Source organism: Sapajus apella, unplaced genomic scaffold (assembly GCF_009761245.1).
Source record: "Sapajus apella isolate SASKATOON/1434 unplaced genomic scaffold, GSC_monkey_1.0 scaffold68, whole genome shotgun sequence".
Lineage (NCBI taxonomy): Eukaryota > Metazoa > Chordata > Mammalia > Primates > Cebidae > Sapajus > Sapajus apella.
The window spans coordinates 4,294,529-4,315,398 of record NW_022437008.1 but is presented as its reverse complement, the minus strand read 5'-3'; the positions used below and the strand labels follow the sequence as shown (position 1 = coordinate 4,315,398).

General features: G+C 42.5%; 2 protein-coding genes across 9 annotated transcripts in view; one reads left to right on the top strand and one right to left on the bottom strand.

Annotated features, from left to right (window-relative positions):
- Nucleotides 1-296: 296 nt before the first annotated feature.
- Nucleotides 297-18,063, bottom strand: ZNF570 (zinc finger protein 570). 7 transcript variants are annotated; one of them, XM_032248989.1, is made up of 5 exons: nucleotides 17,940-18,063; nucleotides 14,927-15,010; nucleotides 9,981-10,107; nucleotides 9,591-9,686; nucleotides 297-1,761 (listed from the first exon to the last, which is right to left on the bottom strand). In XM_032248989.1, exons 2-5 carry the CDS (start codon nucleotides 14,957-14,959, stop codon nucleotides 407-409), a joined length of 1,611 nt encoding a protein of 536 aa, XP_032104880.1. In that variant the 5' UTR covers nucleotides 14,960-15,010; nucleotides 17,940-18,063; the 3' UTR covers nucleotides 297-406. The 7 variants fall into 7 exon arrangements, with proteins under 7 accessions (XP_032104880.1, XP_032104881.1, XP_032104876.1 ...); XM_032248990.1 differs by lacking the exon at nucleotides 17,940-18,063 and adding an exon at nucleotides 16,217-16,520; XM_032248985.1 differs by lacking the exon at nucleotides 17,940-18,063 and adding an exon at nucleotides 15,619-16,310 and having other exon boundaries at nucleotides 14,927-15,138.
- The window catches only part of ZNF569 (zinc finger protein 569), a 64,631-nt gene continuing 60,299 nt past the window's right edge, over nucleotides 16,539-20,870 (top strand). Inside the window, exons 1-2 of one of the 2 annotated variants that reach the window (XM_032248972.1) lie at nucleotides 16,539-16,638; nucleotides 20,066-20,229. The gene's annotated coding sequence lies outside the window, so the exon portion shown is untranslated. Of the gene's footprint in view, nucleotides 16,639-18,119; nucleotides 18,495-20,065; nucleotides 20,230-20,870 lie in introns of those variants that run through there. The other variant, XM_032248971.1, reaches the window with a different exon arrangement.

The window sequence follows — 20,870 nt, the reverse complement described above, 5'->3', positions numbered from 1 at the left end:
AAAGAAAAAGAGAGAGAGATCATGAGTTCGAGACCAGCCTGAGACCAACATGGCAAAACCCCAACTCCACTAAAAAATACAAAAATTATCCAGGCATGGTGGTGCATGTCTGTAGTCCCAGCTACTCGAACCCTAGAGGCAGAAGCTGGGAGGCAGAAGCTGGAGTGAACTGAGATCAAGCCACTGCACTCCAGCCTGGGCAACAAAGCAAGACATTGTCTTAAAAAGAAAAAAAAATCAGTTTGAATGCATTGTGGGAAATGGATTGAAAGGTAGAAAAAATAAATACAGGAAGACCTGTTTGAAAGCTATATAGTAATCAGAGTGAGATGAATCAGACCAAAGTAACAATATTAAAGATAAAAAAAAGAATGTATAAATTCTAGAAATATTTAGGACACAGGATCTATAGGACTTGGTGATTGACTGGGTTGGGTGGTGACAGTGACTCCCCATTGTGAATTCTCTGATGATGAGCAAGGTGTGCATGCTGCCTGAAGGTTTTTTTGCATTCTTTACATTCATAGGGTCTCTCTCCGGTATGAATTCTCTGATGTTGGGCAAGGGATCCACAGTAACTAAAAGCCTTTCCACAAACGGTACATTCATAAGGTTTCTCTCCAGTATGAACTCGCTGATGTTGAGTAAGGGATGAGTCATTGCTAAAAGCCTTCCCGCATTCTATACATTCGTAGGGTTTCTCTCCAGTGTGAACTCTTTGATGCTGAGCAAGGTAGGCAATCTGGCTGAATGCTTTCCTACATTCCTGACACTTATAAGGTTTTTCTCCAGTATGAATTCTCTGATGTTGAGCAAGGTGTGAATTCTGGCTGAAGGCCTTCCCACATTCCTTACATTCATAGGGTCTCTCTCCAGTATGTATTCTCTGATGTACAGTAAGGTATGCACGAAGGCTAAATGCTTTCCCACACACATTACATTCATAGGGTTTCTCTCCAGTATGAACTCTCTGGTGTTGAGCAATGGATGACCTGTTGCTAAATGCTTTCCCACATTCAATACATTCATAGGGTTTCTCTCCTGTATGAACTCTCTGATGTTGGGCAAGGTAGGCAAACTGGCTGAAGGCCTTTCTACATACCTTACATTCATAAGGTTTTTCTCCAGTATGAACTCTCAGATGTTGAACTAGATGTGCATTCTGACTAAAGGCTTTCCTACATTCCTTACATTCATAGGGTTTTTCTCCAGTGTGAATCCTCTGATGTTGAACAAGATTTGATCTCTGGCTAAAGGCTTTTCCACACTCTATACATTTATAGGGTTTCTCTCCAGTATGAATTCTTTGATGAAGAGTAAGGGATGAACTCTGGCTGAAGACTTTTTCACAGTCTTTACATTTCAAAAGTTTCTTCTCTGCACAGACACTCTTGGGCTTAATACCCATTAAATTTTTTTTAAAGCTTCCCTTATGTATATCATGTTTATGTACTTTCTCCACTTTGGGGATTATCTTTTGTGCACAAAGCAGTGGGTTCTGATGAAAACTTCCCCAAGATTTATATTCTTGTTCTCTTTCATCGACCAGGGCTTCTTCATGAGTGATTATCTCTTCCTTGAAACATGCCTTCTGATTCCCTGGTTGCCTCTCAAAATAGCCCTCACATTTCCACTCTTCTCTCAAACTGGAGTACTCAAGGTTATACCTTGTGAGTGTTTCTATTATCTGCTGGGATTGATGTTCTTTATAAAAGTCCTGCTTTGGGGTTATTTCTTCAGTCTCACATAGAGGCTCCCAGCCTGAAAAGTAATAATAAGAAAAAATGTCTCCTCTATTGAGTATTAGAAAGTACATTTGAGAAAGTACGTCTGTAAAGTAAAATGTCAATTTAATGGCAAGTAAAACCCACAAGAATATTGGCTTTTGCAGTTCTGAAGTATACAAGAAGAGAAACTCAAAACAGGTCATACAGAAACCGAAGGAGGAAAGATTAGAATTATAAAAGAAAAATCAGTAAATCTCAGGGCAGGAAGAAATTAGAGATGTGGCCAGAGTGGGTTACAATGTTATGCCTGTATTAGGAAAACAGACACTGAAATAGTCTCCATTCTTATAGCTGCTTCATTCAAGAACATTCACTGAACAAATATTTATCTTGTGCCAAATTCTTTTCTGATGCTTTTAATATCAAAAAACAAAGATCCTTACCTTCAGTGATGTTATTTTCTTAAAAGAGACAGAAAATAAGTGATAAGTAAATTTTATTTTATGTTAGAAGATACTAAAGTGCATCAGATAAAGAAAATCAGGGTAGGGGATATCAGGAGTACTGATGAAATTAGAGCTAGGAATCATTAATAAGTTCACACTTAAGCTAAGATTTGAAAAAAGTGAAGAAGTCAGTCATTCAAGTTTCTGGGGAAAAAGCATTCAGGGAAGAAGCAGCAGCTGGTTTAATGGCTTCAAAAGTAAAAGCATGTCTACTACGTTTAGGGAATAATAAGAAGGGCAGTGTGTCTATAGAGTGAGTAGCAGGATATAAAGTCAGGAAGTGAAAGGTAATGACAGTATTTAACCTTCACAGGCCTTCTAAGGAATTTGTCTTTTACTCTGAGACTGGTAGTGTATCAGTTTGTTTTCACATTGCCATAAAGACACTACCTGAGACTGGGTAATTTATAAACAAAAGAGGGTTAACTGACTCACAGTTCTGCATGGCTAGGAAGGCCTCAGGAAACTTACAATCATGGCAGAAGGTGAAGGGGAAGCAGGCATCTTCTTTATAAGGTGGCTGGAAAGAAGGAGAGAGAGGGAAGGAGCAAGTGAGGGAAGGAGAGAGAGAGGAAGAGAGAGAGAGGAAACAGGGAAAACTGCCACTTTTAAAGCATCAAGTCTTGTGAGAACTTCCTCAATATCATGAGAACAGCATGGGGAAAACTGCCCCCATGTTCCAATCACCTCCCACCAGGTCCCTTCCTCAACACATGGGGATTATACTTCAAGATGAGATTTGGATGAGGACACAGAACCAAACCATATCAGACGGTAATGTAGTTCCATCCAGATCTCATCTTGAAATGTAATCCCCAATGCTGGAGGTCGGGCCTGGTGGGAAGTGACTGGATCATGGGGGTGGATTCCTCATGAATGGTTTAGTACCATCCTGTTGATACTGTCATGACAGTGAGTGAATTCTCATGACAGCTGGTCCTTTAAAAGTATGTGGCACCTCCTGCCTCTCTCATGTGCTCCTGGCTTTTGCCAAGTGATATGCCTGCTCTCCGTTCATCTTCTGCCATGACTGGAAGCTTCCTGAGACCTCCTGAGAGGAAGATGCCACTGTGCTTCCTGTACAGCCTGCAGAACTGACAGCCAATTAAACCTCTTTCCGTAGAAATTACCCAGTCTCAGGTATTGTATTTCTTTACAGCAGTGCAAGAACAGCCTAACACAGATGGACACACATTGTAGTGGGCTCAGTAGAGGAGTAATATCTGGTTGCTATTCCATGAAATCACTGGAAGGTGGAAAACAAGGAGAAAAGCAAGGAAAACTATTATTATACTAGGCCAGCTAAGTGATAGGTAACATTGGGAGATACCAACAAACGAATAGTGAGGGGATTAGATCCTAGGTGTATTTTATAGACTGATCCAAGAGAATATTCTAACAAACTGAACCTAGAATGGATATAAAAAATGGGAAAAGCATTCCTCCTGAGTTTATGGTCTGAGCAGTGGAAGGATAAAATAGCCACCAATAACAGTGGGGAAAGCCATGAGTACAGCAGGTTTGTGTGGCAAGGTAGGGAAGATCTGGAGTTCAATTTTAAGAATATTAAATTTAAGCTGTTCGTTAGACTTTGAAATGGAGACGCTGAGTAGGCAGATAGACATGTGACACTGGAATTTAAGAGAGAGGTCTGAGCTCGAGATTTGAAATTGGAATTTGTCAGCAGGTAGGTGGGATTTAAAGAAACTAAATTACCAAGAGGATGCGTGTAGATAAAAAAAAGAAAAAAGGGCAAGAAAAGAACCTTACAACACTCCAACATGAAGATATTTGGCAAGAGGGAAGAAACTGACAAAAGAGATTAAGAAGGAGCAAATGTAAAGAAAAATCAAGGCTCAGTACATTCATACCACAATATTAAAATATAAACTTGATAATATGATAATAAAAATCAACTTGAGCTGGACATGATGGCTCACGCCTGTAATCTCAACACTTTGAGAGGCTAAGGTGAGAAGACTGCCTGAACCAGGAGTTTGAGACCAGCCCGGGAAACACAGCACTACTTCGTTTCTACAAGAAAACAAAAAAAGCTGGCTTTGGTGGTGTGTGCCTGTATGCGCAGCTACTTAGGAGGCTGCAGAAGGAGGATCATTTGAGCCTAGGAGGCCAAGGCTACAGTGAGCAGTGATCATACCACTGCACTCCAGCCTGGATGACAGAACAAGACCTTATTTAAAAAAAAAAAAAATTCATTTATAATGATTACTCTCGTTTAAAGATTATCATTTTCAATAATAAAACGTACTATTACAATAAGACACATGGTATTGAAATACATTAGGCAAGAAATGTCACCAAAATTATTAATAACAAATAATAGTAACCATTAAAAATAATTATGTATATGTAGTAGCTTGTCAAAACACCACAAATAAATCATTAGATAAATGAAAGATACATAAAGAACGTAGGAACTATGAGGGAGATTACTGCATTATTTATACTTTTATAGCTTTATCTAATAAGAATATTACTTTCAAATTTTTGAATCAGTTGTAAAAAGCAAAAGAAGAAAGCATAAAGAAAATAATTAACATTAGAAAGATATCTTTAACATTGACAACAACCACCACCACAAGGGAAAATACCCTAGAAATAAATTAACAAGAAATGAGCAAAATCTTTAAAAGTGAAATGACGAACTTCCCCCTAACTCCCCACAAAAAGTATGAATAATGGGAGAAGATGCACACCTTGTTTTTTTTACATGAAGATTCACCAATGTACATCCATTGATGTTCACTAAATTCATCTATTATTTCTATTCAATTACAATCAAAGCCTCATAATGACCTTTTCCAGAATCGTGTAATAAAGAATCTGGCTGGCCTTTATTTCTGGTTCTCAGGAATTAACCTCTGAGCCCTGAGTGGTAGGAAAACAGTGCCAAAGAGGATCTTTGTAATTCATGGTGGGCCCTGCAGGCCACATCTGATAGTTTGTACTAATGAGGTGCCTCCTGGTAGGTCCCTAGATATTTTGGGCTAATAATATGACTCAGGATGGAGGCTAGCCAAGCCAGAAAGATCAATCATGTAATTAGAGGGTTGAGCCCCTGAGCCACCTTGATTATTAAATCAAACTCTGGGACAGGAAGGAGTGTTGGAGACTGAGACATATAGTTAATGATTAAATCGATCATTCCTATATCATAAAATTCCAATAAAAACTCTGGACACTGAAGTTCAGAACTTCTTTGTATGGCAATATTTCTTTAAATATTTAATAATTTTTTAACTATTGAGATGACTAGAAGGCCCCTGAGAATAACAGAAGCTTTGCATTTCAAACCCTCCAGGTCTTGCCCTTGGCATCCCTCCCTGCTGGTTCTGATTTGTATTCTTTTGCTGTAATAAAACTGTCATTTTAATATAGCTCCTTCCTGAGTTCTGGGAATTATTCTAGTGAATTACCAAACCTGAGAGTGGGCTGAAGTGAAGGGTTCCCTGGGGACTTCCAAACTTGTGGCTGGCATCTGAAGTGACTGCAGATTTGTAGAGCACTATCCTCTCAGATTTTAGAGTCTGACAAACTCCTTGCAAGAATGTCTTTTTTTAAAAAATCCTGAAGATCATTAAAAAATAAAAATGCCTCTAGTATAGACCATATGTTAGGCCAAAAAACAAACGTAAAAATGAAAAAGATTAAAATCGTACAACTATCTTATCTGATTACAATTAAATAAATCTAGAAACCAATGGCAGAAGGGGGAATGATAAATCTACAAATATGTGAAAATTAAACAGCACACTCTTACACAACAAGGAGCAAAGAAGAAATTATAAGGAAAATTAGAAAATACCTTATGACAAATGAAAACCAAAGCACAACATATAAAATTTATGGGATACAGTGAAAACAGTGCCAAAGAGGATTTTATGACTGTAAATACTTACATTAAAAAAGATTTCAATCAACAACATAACTTTACATTTTAACAAACTAGAAAAAGAAAAGCAAATTAAATCCAAAGTTAGCAAAAGAAAAAAATAATATTCAAGCCGTGATAAACAAAATAGAGAATAGAATAACAAGAGAAAATCAATAAAACCAAGAGTTTATGCTTTGAAAAGAAATCAACAAAGTCATAAACGTTTAGGTAGATTGACAAAGAATAAAGAGAAAAGACTCAAGCAAATCAGAAATTAAGGAAGCTAACATTCCTACTAATTTTACAGAAACTACAAAGGATTACAAGAGAGTACTATGAACAACTATATGCCAGCAAATTGGATGTCTGGGATAGAATGGACAAATTCCTGGAAACACACACCTATGAAGAATGAATAATAAAGAATCAGAAAACCTTAAGAGAGCTACAGTAAGAAGACTGTATCAGTCATCAAAAAGTTCCAAACAAAGAAAAGCCCAGGATCAGATGCTTTTCTATCAAACATTTAAAAAAGAATTAACGTTAATCTTCTTCAAACTCTAAATTGAAGAGAAGACATCCAAACTCATTTAATGAGGCCAATATTATGCCTGAGTAGCTGGGATTACAGGTGCCCGCCACCACACCTAGCTAATTTTTGTATTTTTAATAGAGACAGGGTTTCACCATGTTGGCCAGGATGGTCTCGATCTCCTGACCTCAGGATCCACCCACCTGAGCCTCCCAAAGTGCTGGGATTTACAGGCATGAGCCACTGCACCTGGCCAATAAAGTTGGACTCTTATCTTATAATGTACATAAAAATTAACTCAAAATGGATCAAGAGCAAGAATATAAAGCTCTTAGAAACAAACAGGGGAAAAGCCTCATGACACTAGATTTGGCAGTGCATTCTTGGTTATAACACCAAAAGTACAGGCAACAAAAGAAAAACTAAATACCTGGACTACATCAAAATTTAAAACTTTGGTGTAGCAGAGGACATTACCAACAGAGTAAAAAGACAACCCACAGAATAGAAGAAAATATTTACAAATCATATCTGATAAAGGATTAATATTCAAAATATATAATCCAACAGCAACAACAGAAAGATTTCAAAAATAGGCAACAGATTTGAATAACCATTTCTCCAAAGAAGATATACAAATTGCCACAAGCACATGAGAAGATGTTCAACATTCTAATCATTAGGTAAACACACACCAAATCCACAAGATATCACCTCACACCCATTAGGATGGCTACTATTAAAAAAAAAAAAAAGGAAAATCAGCGTTGATGAGAATATGGAAAAAAGTGAAACATTCGGACATTGTTGATGAGGATATAAAAATAGTGCAGCCACTATGAAAATAATATGACAGTTTCTCAAAAAATTAAAAATAAAATCACCATATAATCTAGCAATTCCAATTCTGAGTATACACCTAAAATAACTGAAAGCAGGGATTCAAAGAGATACTTACACACCCATATTCATAGCTCCATTATTCACAATATACAAAAGGTATAAGCAGTCAAGGTGTCCATTGATGGATAACTGATAAACAAAATGTGGCATGTACAACAGATTATTCATCCTTAGGAGGAAATTCTGACATATGCTATAATATATATATAACTTGACATTATAAGTGAAATAGCCAGTCACAAAAGGACAAATATTGTATGATTCCACTTATATGAGGTACCTAGAGTAGTCCAGCAATATAGCAGACTAGTTATAATGACAAATCTTTCTGGTATAAAAAAGCTTACGATTTTAAAACTTAAAATTTTTTAAATTTAAGCTTATGAATTAAAAACTTTCTTTTAGCTGCATTACCAAGCTAGCAAGAAATTAAGGTAAACTTTCTGAGGTCAAGCAGACTCTAGAAGGTACTTTCAATTAAGTAAGGTAGAACTGAAGCTGGGAGCATCAATTTATCCCTGGTGAGTTTGGTCTTAGGCACATGTAACTGGAGTTTTAGGAAAAATAAACACAGAGAATGGGAGAGTGGCAATATGTGAGGAGATAATCGCTGATAATTACCCAGAGCCCATTAGGTCAGATTTAAAAAATCACAGTAAATCCCAACAGCTGAAATTTACATCTAGCTACATCACATTGAAAATCCAGAATAACTGGCAGGGCGTGGTGGCTCACGCCTGTAACCTCAGTACTTTGGAAGGCTGAGGCAGGCAGATCACCTGAGGTCAGGAGTTCGACACCAGCCTGGCCAACATGGTGAAACCCTGTCTCTACTAAAAATAAATAATTAGCTAGGTGTGGTGGCAAGCACCTGTAGTCTTAGCTACTAGGGAGGCTGAGTCAGGAGAATTGCTTGAACCCAGAAGGCGAAGTTTGCAGTGAACTGAGATCGCGCCACTGCACTCCAGCCCGGGCGACAGAGACTCCATCTCAAAAAAAAAAAAAAATACAGAATAACCAAAAGGAAGTTCTTAAAAATTGCAAGAAAGAATGTATTAATGAAAACTGACTTCTCAATACCAAGAACAGAAGCCAGAAAAGCATGGAATAGTTTCTTTAAAGCACTCATAAAAATAATCTGTCACTGGGCACGGTGGCTCATGCCTGTAATCCCAGCACTTTGGAAGGCAGAGGCAGGTAGATCACGAGGTCAGGAGTTTGAGACCAGCCTGGCCAACATAGTGAAAGCCCATCTCTACTAAAAATACAAAAAATTAGTTGGATGTGGTGGCAGGCACCTATAATCCCAGTTACTAGGGAGGCTGAGGCAGGAGGCTCCCTTGAACCCAGGAGGTGGAGGTTGCAGTGAGCCGAGATCGTGACACTGCACTCCAGCCTGGGCAACAGTGCAAGACTCCATCTCCAAATAATAATAATAATAATAATAATAATAATGTCAATCTATGACTGAGAAAAAGTCATAGATTTTTGTTGGAGTGGCGTGATCTTAGCTCACCACAACCTCCGCCTCCCGGGTTCAAGGGATTCTCCTGCCTCAGCCTCCCAGGTGTAATCCCACCTGTAGCTGGGATTACAGGTGCCCACCACCACGCCCAGCTAATTTTTTTTTTTTTTTTGTATTTTTAGTAGCGACAGGGTTTCATCATATTGGCCAGCCTGGTCTCAAACTCCTGACCTCAGATGATCCACCCACTTGCCTCAGCCTCCCAAAGCACTGGGATTACAGGCCTGAGCCACTGTGCCTGGCTGAGGAAAATAGCTTTTAAAGACTAAGAGGCTTATGAAACTGAGAGGAAATGGGACTTATTAGAAAGGAGTCGGCAAAGCGAGAGAAGACATAATTAAAAATAACAAATGTGGGAGAACATCCAAAAAGGCCCCAAATTTCTATGAAGACCTAGAACATTGGAGAAGAATTTGAAAGCCTGAAAAATGAAGAGGTGATACATTTGAGTCAGGCTGAGCTGTCACTTGCAAAGATTTTTGCCTATTTCCTCTTCACTAACCTGAGCACAAGCCTTTTGTCAGCTCTCTCTTCACCATCCAGGGTGCTTTTCCTTGTTCCAACAATAATATCACACTTGGTTTGGAAAAGCAAAGTCCTGCAATATATGGAAAAAAATAGAATTTGTTCATGCAGTGGATATTCCAAACTCACATTCAATCCTTTGATCATCCAGGAAAAGGACATGCATCAGAAGGATAAGGAAGATGAAGCTTCCCCAGCATAAGCCAAGAATACGTTCACTGCCAAATCCATAAACACTAAGCCATTTGTTTGGCACAGGCAGCAGACATTCAGCAAAACTTTGCAGATGTTATCCAAAAACTCACAATAGTGGTAGCAAAGAGCCCCTTTTGAGCAGAAGCTCAATTTTGCAAGAAGATATCCTTACCCAGTGATACCAAGATCCTGTAGTTCTCCAGCATCACATTACTATACAGATGTCTTTGAGAAGAATCCAGACAATCCCACTCCTCTTGGGAGAAGTCTACAGCCACATCTCTGAAGGTCACCAACTCCTGACATGAAACAAATGAAAGAACCATATTCACCTCATTTACTCTGCCCTGGGCACACTGGGCTCTCTCTGATATTACATCCTCAAATATATAACCATGTTATCGTATTTATATTCAGACCCTTTGTATGCCTCAGATTATTCCAGTATAAAATAGCAGTATTCCTACCCCAATTCCCTATTCCCTAACCCTGCTTTATTTTTCTCCACAGCAGTTAATTATTTTATTCATGGCCTGTTCTTCACCCTCCTCAACTTTATAAAATTTCAGCTCCATGAGGACAGAGTATGTTTTGGTCACTGCTTTATTCCCAGGTACAGAATAGAATCTGGCACATGTGAGGCATTCAGATATTGACTAAGTTGAATTAATCAATGAGTGGTTTGAAGAAAATTTCAAGAAGCTAGAAAGGGATCAAAAATGATCCCAGAAAGTATTCACTATATCTCTGAAAACTGTGCTAGACCAAGCAGAGCAGGGCATCAATTCCATTAAAATTCAAATACTCTAATCCAGAGTTCTCAAAATTTTGTGTAAATAAATAGGTGTTCTACTCATAATATTGCTGCTGCCTACTGGGATTAGAGGAAGTTCTGAAAAACCTGACTATTGGCTGGGCGTGGTGGCTCACGCCTATAATCCCAGCACTTTGGGAGGCCAAGGTGGTTGGATTATCTGAGGTCAGGAGTTTGAGACCAGCCTGGCCAACATGGTGAAACCCTGTCTCTACTAAAAATACAAAAATTAGCTGGCTGTGGTGGCGCATGCCTGTAGTCCCAGCTACTCAGAAGGCTGAGGCAGAAGAATTGCTTGAACCCAGGAGACAGATTGCAGTGAGCCAAGATTATGCCACTACACTCCAACCTGGGTGACAGCACGAGACTCCATCTGAAAAAAAGCTGCTGTCATGCCTTTGGATTCCAGGTTTCTATAATGTGACCACTTGCTGATGAAACAAACATACATTATCTAAGTATTAATTTAATTTTTTACAAAATTTTTTACAAAATTAAAACCTGTCAATGTAACTTTTTACATTTGACACAATTTTGTTACTGTTAAAGAAACTGTCTCTGGGCTGGGTGGGGTAGCTCACACCTATTAGGGGAGGCTGAGGCGGGCTTATCACTTGAGGTCAGTAGTTCCAGACCAGCCTGGCCAACATGGTAAAACCCTGTCTCTACTAAAAAATACAAAAATTAGCTGGGCCTGCTGGCACGCACCTATAACCCTATAATCCCACTCCAGAAGCTGAGGCAGGAGAATTGTTTGAATCAGGGAGGCAGAGGTTGCAGTGAGCTGAGATTGTGCCACTGCACTCCAGCCTGGGCAACACAGCAAGACCTTGTCTCAAAAATGAAACAAAACAAAAAGAAAGAGCTATCTCTACAGAAGCAAAATTCTTCAACACTTAGTAATCTTTTTTCTAACTTAATTATACGAAGTAGGTAAATCTCTCCCTCTCTCCTGCTGCGAACAGTAGGGTTCATATGGTGTACAAACTTCCTAAAATGGCGTCCTTAGCTTATATAAATACATATAATAAATTTATAAATATTTATATATAACACACATATTCCACTGATTCTTTATAGTCAACAAAGAATTTCAATGTCAACATAGGAGCTTAAATTCTATTCTTAAAATATTTGACCCCTAACAAATGATGATAATACTTGGTTTCAAAATCTATTCACAATTATCATCAAACCAGTCTGAAGCAAAACCACAGTTCCCACTTTTTCCTGTTCTCTTTTTGCCCTTAAAGAAACATGGTCTCCAGCTGAGAGGATGACTTCCCCTCACGCCCTGTCACTGATGACTGTTTTATTCCCCATGTTCCTAGTGCCACAGCACCTGAAGGTGAGGCAGGCCACCTCTTTGCTCTGGTTTCCAGGCCATTTCGTCTTCCATAAAAGACATCTAGTTTTCAACATCAAGAAATTAGAATATGTCAGTCACAATCCCTCCTTGTGATAGCTATCTACTAATTCTCTGTCATTATAGATACCAATTCTCTGTCATTAAATTCTTCAGCACCTGGCTCACTGTCACTCTCTTTAATGTCATTCCTATCATTCTTCGGTCTCTTCAATATCTACATAAATAATACTCCCCACAATCTGGCCTCTCAGTTCTCTGACCCCTCTCTCCTCTAGTGGCCTTATCCTCCACACTGCTACAGTCATTCACTTCCATGGTCATGACACAGATCTTGTCATTACCAGTCAGTACCAAACCCTTCATAACCTCAATTATCCCACTCTGACTTCTATCACCTATATCTCTTCTTTTTGTGACGAAGTCTCACTCTAGTTGCCCAGGCTGAAGTGCAATGGTGCGGTCTCGGCTCACTGCAACCTCAGCCTCCCAGGTTCAAGCAATTCTGCCTCAGCCTCCCAAGTAGCTGGGATTATAGGTGCCCACTGCCACGCCCGACTAATTTTATTTATTTATTTTTTTTGTATTTTGGGTAGAGATGGGGTTTCACCATGTTGGCCAGGCTGGTCTCAAACTCCTGACCTCAGGCAATCTGTCCACCTTGGCCTCCCAAAGTGCTAGGATTATAGGCGTGAGCCACCACACCCAGCCTCTGTCTCCTGGTTCTCAACTCTTGCCCTATGATACCCCAAACTGGATAGTTATCTGACTCCACTGGAAGTCAAATTCTGGAGAAGTACAACTCATTGATCTTACCACTTTTCACCACTTTTTCACTGTTCCTCATCCCTGAGTACTCTCACTTCCCAGCACAATCATCTGTTATAATCACTCCCTTCATATGCCTTTGCCTTCCCTCTCTCACTGAACGTACTCACTGGGTTAAACTGCAGCCATCTTTCTGCTTACTCTGTGCCCATACTCTGCATAGCTGAACTCTGCAGGAGAAAATCATACCAGCCATACTAATTAGTCTCACTTTAAATTCATGATCACTTAACCTCATGTGGGCCGAAATGCTGCATGATACATTTCCCTGGTCCGTTCAGCCTTTTGCTAAATGACCGTTTGATACTGTCCCCTCTCTCTTCATACCTTCAAGATCTTCTTCCCCATGCTCACTCTCAGTGGAAAATCTTGCTTATTCTCTCACTGAGAAAACAAAACCCATACAAAGAGAACTTCCACAAACTCCCGCTACATCTACACATCCACCTGCACCTGTGCTTATACACCCTAACATGCCCTTCTCCTATAATTGAACAACCCACTTTTCTAGAAAAGACCAAACACTCAGCTCCTCTTACCTACCTAAGCACGTTGTTCCAGCAATTCCTTTTTCTCTATTCATCTTCAAATTTCCCTTTCTACTGAATCTTTAACTTCAGCCTGCCAACATATATCCATTGTCCTGAAACCTTGTCAATTAGACTTTCTCCTTCAGTTACCACCCATTTCTCTCCTTCTCTTACAGCTACTTTTTAAGAGTTGTCTATGCTCCCTATTATTTCCACCCACCCCCTGCCTATAAAGAATGGCATCATATGATTTAGGTGTTAACAGGATCGCTTTGGCTGCTCCACTGAGAACAGACTAAAGGAGAACAGGAGTAGATGTAGAGAGACAAGTTAGGAGAGTACCACAGAAACACAGCTGAGAGTCGATGGTTCAGAACATAATGGAAGCAGTGGTGATAGTAAAAAGTAGTCTGGGCTGGGCACAGTGGCTCACACCTGTAATCCCAGCACTTTGGGAGGTTGAGGCAGGTCGATCATGAGGTCAAGAGATCGAGGCCAGCCTAGCCAACATGGTGAAACCCTGTTGCTACTAAAAATACAAAAATTAGCTGGGCATGGTGGTACCTGTAGTCCTAGCTACTCAGGAGGCTGAGGCGGGAGAATCGCTTGAACCTGGGAGCTAGAGGTTGCAGCTAGCCAAGATCGCACCACTGCACTGCAGCCTGGCAACAGAGTGAGACTCTGTCTCAAAAAAAAAAAAAAAAAAAAAAAGTAGTCTGATTCTGGATATATTTTGAAGTTAGAACCAACAGAATTTCCTGATGGAAGATTTTTAGCTTAAGTTGAGTTCCTTTTAGTTGAGTTAGCTTTTAGTTGAGTTCCCTAATTCTATCTTTGTCCTATTCAGTTTTTTCTCAGTAGCAGCCAGAGTAATCCTACTAAAATGAAAATCAGTTCACGTCACTCATGCTCCAAAACCGCCAATGCCTCATTTCACTCCGTTTGTAAAATGTTTGCATTTGAGATATCTCTTATGCAACCAAATGAAGATGTTTAGTAGGCAGTCAGATATACAGTCTAGAGTTCAAGAGACGTCTGGGCTGTATACAATTTGGTAGTTGTTGGCATAATGTACATGGCATTTGAAGCTATGAGACAGGATGAGGTTACCAAGGTAGTAAGTGTAGATAGAGAACAGGATGAGGAACTAAGCCCTGTGACACCCAGTGATAATGGGTGCTCACTAAAAATCTGAATGAATGATGTTTGCTTAGAGACTACAGTGAGGAAGTTGGTCTGTATCCATATCTGAGGGCAGTATCCCAGGCAGAGAGAATAGCAAGTGTGAGGCCATACATTAAGAATGTACTCACAACATTACAAGGAAGCTGGTGTTGCTGGAACTGAGTTACTGAGTTAAACACGGGGTCAGAGGGAGAGTCAGGGACCAGATTATGCAGGGCCCTGCAGGTCAAGACAGGGATTTAAGCATTTATCTTAAATGAGACAGGAATCCAATGGAGAGTGTTGATAAGTGACATGACTGGTTACCCAGAAACGTTTCAGCAGAAGCAAAATTAATATCTGCTTGTTCTGAAAAGCAGACAGATATTCAGGGAAGAAAGAAAACACCAACGCACCTGGTACATGGCTTTAAGAAGCCCAACAGCCATTCTTCCTTCCTCCTGGCTCTTCTCTTGGGAAATAGCAGTGGCCTCAGATGACTGAGATGGGGAAAAGAACATGAGAAACTAGGCTTTTCTTGCAGCATCCAGAGTCACCAGTCTAGACTTTTTAGGCTTCTTTCCTCTTCTTGCAACCTTCCCTCCAATAGAGAGAGCATAATGGAGACCTAGGAATTTGTTTGCATACAATTTAACTCATGCCTAAATCTTTTTTTTTTTTGGAGACACAGTTTCCCTCTTGTTGCCCAGGCTGGAGTGTAATGGCCTGACCTCGGCTTACCACAGCCTCCGCCTCCCGGGTTCAAGTGATTCTCCTGCCTCAGCCTCCCGAGTAGCTGGGATTACAGGCATTCACCACCACGCTCAGCTAATTTTGTATTTTTAGTAGACACGGGTTTCTCCATGTTGGTCAAGCTGGTCTTGAACTCCCGACCTCAGGTGATCCTCCCGCCTGAGCCTCCCAAGGTGCTGGGATTACAGGCATGAGCCACCGCACCTGGCTGCCTAAATCATTTTTTAATTCCTCAGCTTAACTGTTGTTAATGTTCTAGGTTTTACAAATACCGTCTTAGAGGAATGTAAGCTTTTACAAAAAGACACAGAACTAATAAATAACAGCACCAAGGTCAAATAAAAGAGTACCTGACCCCACAATCCTCTCCAATAAGATCAGTGATTCTGAAACTTGGTGGCACATTGATATGACTTGGCTGGCTTTAAAAGCCTCTCGGTGGCACACAGTCTCTCACGCATTCCCTGACGTACCCAGTGTGTGAAAAACTACAATGCCAGCCACCGTCTTACGCACGCCACAGTCCAGTCAGAGGCCACGGGTATGGGCTGCCTCACAAGGGCACCCTTTCCCATACCGGCAAGGCTCAGACACCAGGGTATCTATCATAAGTGACAATCACAATCCAGTCACAAAGAGGCTGCGGGTATCGGCCCAACGGGGGTCAGCGAACAGTCGCCCGCTCCCGCCCTAACTCAGCCTCACACTCCATGGTGCCATTGACTCCCTCGCACCCAGTCACACAGGACGCGGACAGGCACAAGCGGTGACAGCCTCGCACTGAACGGTAGCAACCTCCGCTCGTACCGGAGTCACACAGAGGGCCTGGAACGAACTTCCAGAGACCCACAAGCCACTCTTCAGCCTACTCCCTACCTGTAGAACTGAACTGCGGGAAGATCCCATTCCCGCCCCGAAGGCAAGGGGAATCTCCACTTTGCTCTCACCCCTACCCTGAGTTGGAGGGAACCCAGCACCCGCGGGCCCGGAAAGAAGCGCCTCAGCTGCCTCCGCCGCCGGAGGACACAAAGGGGCCGCCGGCCCAGCTCTCGCGGGGGCCGCTGGGAAACGTAGTCCGCAGTAGAAAAGGTCGCAGGGCCGCAGGATCTGACAGCAGCGGTGCAGCTCCGCGCGGGGTTCGTGATGTCGCCTCCTTCCCAGTAGGTTCTCCCACTTTGGCCTCTCCCCGGCCTTCCAGCCTGGAGCCCAAAAGTCCGGATTCCCTGCAGCTCCGAGCCTGGCTTGGCTACAGGGACGGGGCCCAGCGTCACACTACACGGACTGGTATGGAAGTGCGCAGGCACGGGCGCTCCGCGCGCCTCCCTTAGCAACCAGGGCGGGGAGTTGAGAACAGCGGGTTGGCCTCAGGAAAAAGGTTTGTGCGTGGGAACGCACTACTGGCGCGTCTACACAAAGTGGGTGGGAGGCGAATTCCTAGAATTGTGCTGGATACCCGAAAAAATTGGTGGGGGCCAGGAGGTATGCTGCGCAAGCGCACTACGTTCCTGCCAGTCTCCCAGCTCGCTACCCTCGTGCTGGGCGCGGTGGTTCACGCCTGTAATCCTAGCACTTTGGGAGACCAAGGCGGGAGGATCACTTGAGGTCAGGAGTTGGGGACCAACCTGGCCAATATAGTGAAACTACGTCTCTACTAAAAATACAAAAAAATTAGCCAGGCGCACGCGCCTGTAATCCCAGCTATTCAGGAGGCTGAGTCAGGAGAATTGCTTGAACCCGGGAGGGGGAGGTTGTAGTGAGCGTAGATAGCGCCAGTATACACCAGACTGGGCGACAGAGCAAGACTCTGTCTCCAAGAAAAAAAAAAAAAAAGAAAGAACTAAAGAACTCCTGACCTCGGATGATCCACCGACCTCAGCCTCCCAAAGTGCTGGGATCACGGGCGTGAGCCACCGCGTCCAGCTTCTTATCTTTTTATTAAAGGTATTAAGACCGGCCCCGTGTGTCTCATGCCTGTAACCCCAGCACTTTGTGAGGCCCAGGCGGGAGGATAACTTGCTCAGGAGGTCGAGACCAGCTTGGGCAACATAGCGAGACGTCATCTTTACTAACAATTAAAAAAAAAATCAGCCAGGCCGGGTGTTCCGTGTTTGTAGTCCCAGTTACTCGGAAGGCTTGAGGCAGAGAATCGATTGAGCCCGGGAGTTCGAGGCTACAGTGAGCAAGGATCGCGCCGCTGCACTCCAGTCTGGGCAACAAAGGGAGGCTCTGCCAAAAAAAAAAAAAAGACTAAAGGCATAGAGCAGTTAAGTAGCTAGTGTAAGATGACACAGCTAGTAAGACCAAGTCTGTTTAGAATCCAGGCGGTCTGGCCACACTATTTTTCACTCACGATCCCAGGTCATTTACTCCAATAACACTGTCATAGTCACAATCGAGAAGTCCAGAAAGAACGAATATACACGCACACCGTCTCTGACAAAAATGCAAGGTCAGAATCAGTCACGAGAACATGAAACGCGACGTGGTCACACAAAAGTTTGCACATTCGCACGACCTCAGATGTCACTGGACCTCAGTGTTTCTCGCCCCAGAAACTCCAAACTCCAAATTCCGTGGCCGAAGTTTCACACACACAGTCACTCCTCCCTGTTGTAGCCGCTGCGAGGACCTTACGGCTCCAGCTGACCTAGCCTTCACGGGCCCTTTTACTCTCACCACCTTCACCCCGCTGTATTCCAGTCTCCAGTAGAGACCCGAACACACGGAACTAAACAGACTGAGCCGGGATTCCTTCACGGATCCCGCAAGCCTGCAGCTCCAGCCGACAGTAAGAAGGAAGTGCCTTTTTGCAGGGAGGGGGAAAAAAAAAAAAAAAAAGGTAGGGCCGCGAAGGCCTTTGGGAAATGTAGTCCGGAGCAGGAAGCAGCGGAACGATTCGATTCTTCTCAGTTCCAAGTTGCGCTCTCAATCTCAGAGCCGGGCTCGCGAGAGGCTGCTTCGGCAAAACCCGAGGCTGAGCCCCCTGCGCACAGGTGTGAGTCCTGAAACGCCGCGGTCGACTTTGCAGGACGCGCAAACGGGGAAACGGGTGCCGCCCGGGGCCGCGGGGGCCTCTGGGAAGCGTCGCCCCTGGTCTAACGGACCGAGGCTTGTGGCGCTCTCAGGCACCGCCAGCGCCGTCCTCAGTGGCGCCTCGTCCCAGTCCGCGCCGGCTGTGCCACTTGGGCAGCGTTAGGTGTGGAGTCGGGGCCTGTGTCCGCGGACTCTGTGGTGAGTCCTCGGGAAACCGCTAACTCTGAGCGCCGGACTCTTTGTGCTTGGTGGGAGTGGGGGCCCGCGGACCCAGTGCCCGAATTCTTTAGAAGAGGACGCCAGGCAGGGCGATGCCTGTGCCTGTGGCTGTTCCCTGAGCCCGTGGGAGTGGTGTGTGAAGGACTGTAAGTGTCTGGCGTGAAGTGACTGTCATTTGCCAGATATTTGTCTGGCTGAGTGTGGCCCCGGGATCGTGTCCGTAAGCGGATTTCGCCCTTTTATCTTTCAGTATGAACCTGCATGCAGACGTGCGTGACAGTGGATCTTGAATGAATGAAAAACTCTGGATGCAAGGTAGGGTGTGCTTGTGGGTGTAGATGTGAGACTTGGCGTTTGTACCAGTGCTGCATGTCTTTGGCTGTGGTCACTGGAAATATATTTTTATATGAAACATCGATAGCCCCAACACTTCATTGATTTTTTATTTTATTTTCGTGTATTAACTACATTGTTTTGTGTACGTACTAAACTCATTCTCCTCGTCCCCTCCACCACATTTGGGGAGTGGAGTGGGTTGGTGAAAAGTATAGAAAAGCTCGAAGAACAAAAATCATAGTTCTACCAGCCATGCAACCAGTTAAAATTTACTTTCCATCTTTTCACCCTCTCCTTTGTGAATACATACGTATACATTCGTATGTTCCATATGTGTGCATAATGGCTTCAGAATTGCAGTCACACTTTACATACAGCTCTGTAACCGACCTTTCTCATTTAACAATAAATGATTGATATATTTACATTTAAACAATCACAAATTACACTTTTTTTTTTTTTTTAGATGGAGCCTTGCTCTGTGGCCCGGGCTGGAGTGCAGTCGTGCGATCTCGGCTCACTGCAATCTCTGCCTCCCAGGTTCAAGCCATTCTTCTGCCTCAGCCTCACAAGTAGCTGATGCTACAGGCACTTGCCACCTCACCCGGCTAATTTTTATGTTTTTAGTAGAGACAGGGTTTCCCCATATTGGCCAGGCTGCTCTGGAACTCCTGACCTCATGACCCGCCTGCCTCGGCCTCCCAAAGTGCTGGGATTACAGGCATCAGCAACCGCACCCAGTCTATGCCTTCCTTTTAAACTGTATCATGGCATACGTTTACTCCTGCTGATGGGTGATTTGGTTCTCTCTAGCTTCTTGAAATTATAAACAGTGTGTTTATCAGCAACTATTTGGCACGTTTTAATGTGCCTTTCTAAATTTTTTTGGAGTGGGAGCAGGCTCCTAAAAGTAGAACTGATAGGTCAAAATATATGCTCTTATTAAAGGTTTCCTGAACTTATCCAATTATTCTTCTGTGAAGTTCCAATAATCTGCAGTGTTATTGGCATAGTATAAGACTGCCTGTATCCTCATACACCCGTGATAACAATAAATATTGTAAATAGTAGTCATCTTTGTTAACTTCATGGCTATGAATTAATTAATTTGCTATAAAACAATTGTTTACTTATTGAAGTCAAGCATTTTAAAAAATCGTTTGTGAATTATTTGTTTTCTGAAGTAATATTCTGTTTTCAAATTTCTTTTCCAGAGTTCTTCGTATATTAAGGATTCATTCATTCATAGACTCATCACTTATTGAATGTTGTCTGTGTAACAGGCACAATTGTAGGTGCTCAGGATATAGCAGTGAACAAGAGACTAACCCCCTACCATCATGGTACTTACATTTTTGTGGACCAGATAATAAACAAGGTAAGTAAATTAAATATGAAGTATATTAAATGGTGAAAAATACTAAGAAAAAATGTAAAGTGAGAGGATATTTATAATTAGTGATGGGAATATGAGTTTTAGATGGGCTAGCCAGGGAAGGCATCCTGAAAAGGTGGTGATAAAGATATGAAGGAAGTAAAGGAGCTTTTTATACATAAGTGAGGAAAGTTATTCCAGGCAGAGGGAAGAGTAGTTGTAAAGGCTCTGAGGTGGCAACTTGCCTATTATAATGAAGAGGCTGGTGTGACTGAAATAGAGTAATTGAGGAGGGGAATAGTGGGAGAGAAGAAAGGTAAGTAGAGGGGAGGAGGGCAGATCAGATTGGGCTTTATGGCCCATAGTAATGATTATGGCTCTTCCTCTGAGATGGGAAGCTGCTGGAGGGTTTCTTGAGCATGGAAGTCATACTGTCTGCTTACAGTTTAAGAAGATTGCTTTGGGCCGGGCGCGGTGGCTCACGCCTGTAATCCCAGCACTTTGGGAGGCCGAGGCGGGTGGATCACGAGGTCAAGAGATCGAGACCATCCTGGTCAACATGGTGAAACCCCGTCTCTACTAAAAATACAAAAAATCAGCTGGGCATGGTGGTGCGTGCCTGTAATCCCAGCTACTCAGGAGGC

Coding starts and splice junctions, on each gene's coding strand:
- ZNF570 (XM_032248984.1), bottom strand. CDS start 16,169: ATGGGATCTTCCCGCAGTTCAGTTCTACAG. Junction 15,011..16,139: donor CCCGCAGTTCAGTTCTACAG/GTAGGGAGTAGG, acceptor TCCCCATCTCAG/TCATCTGAGGCCACTGCTAT. Junction 1,762..9,590: donor GACAAAAGGCTTGTGCTCAG/GTTAGTGAAGAG, acceptor ATTACTTTTCAG/GCTGGGAGCCTCTATGTGAG.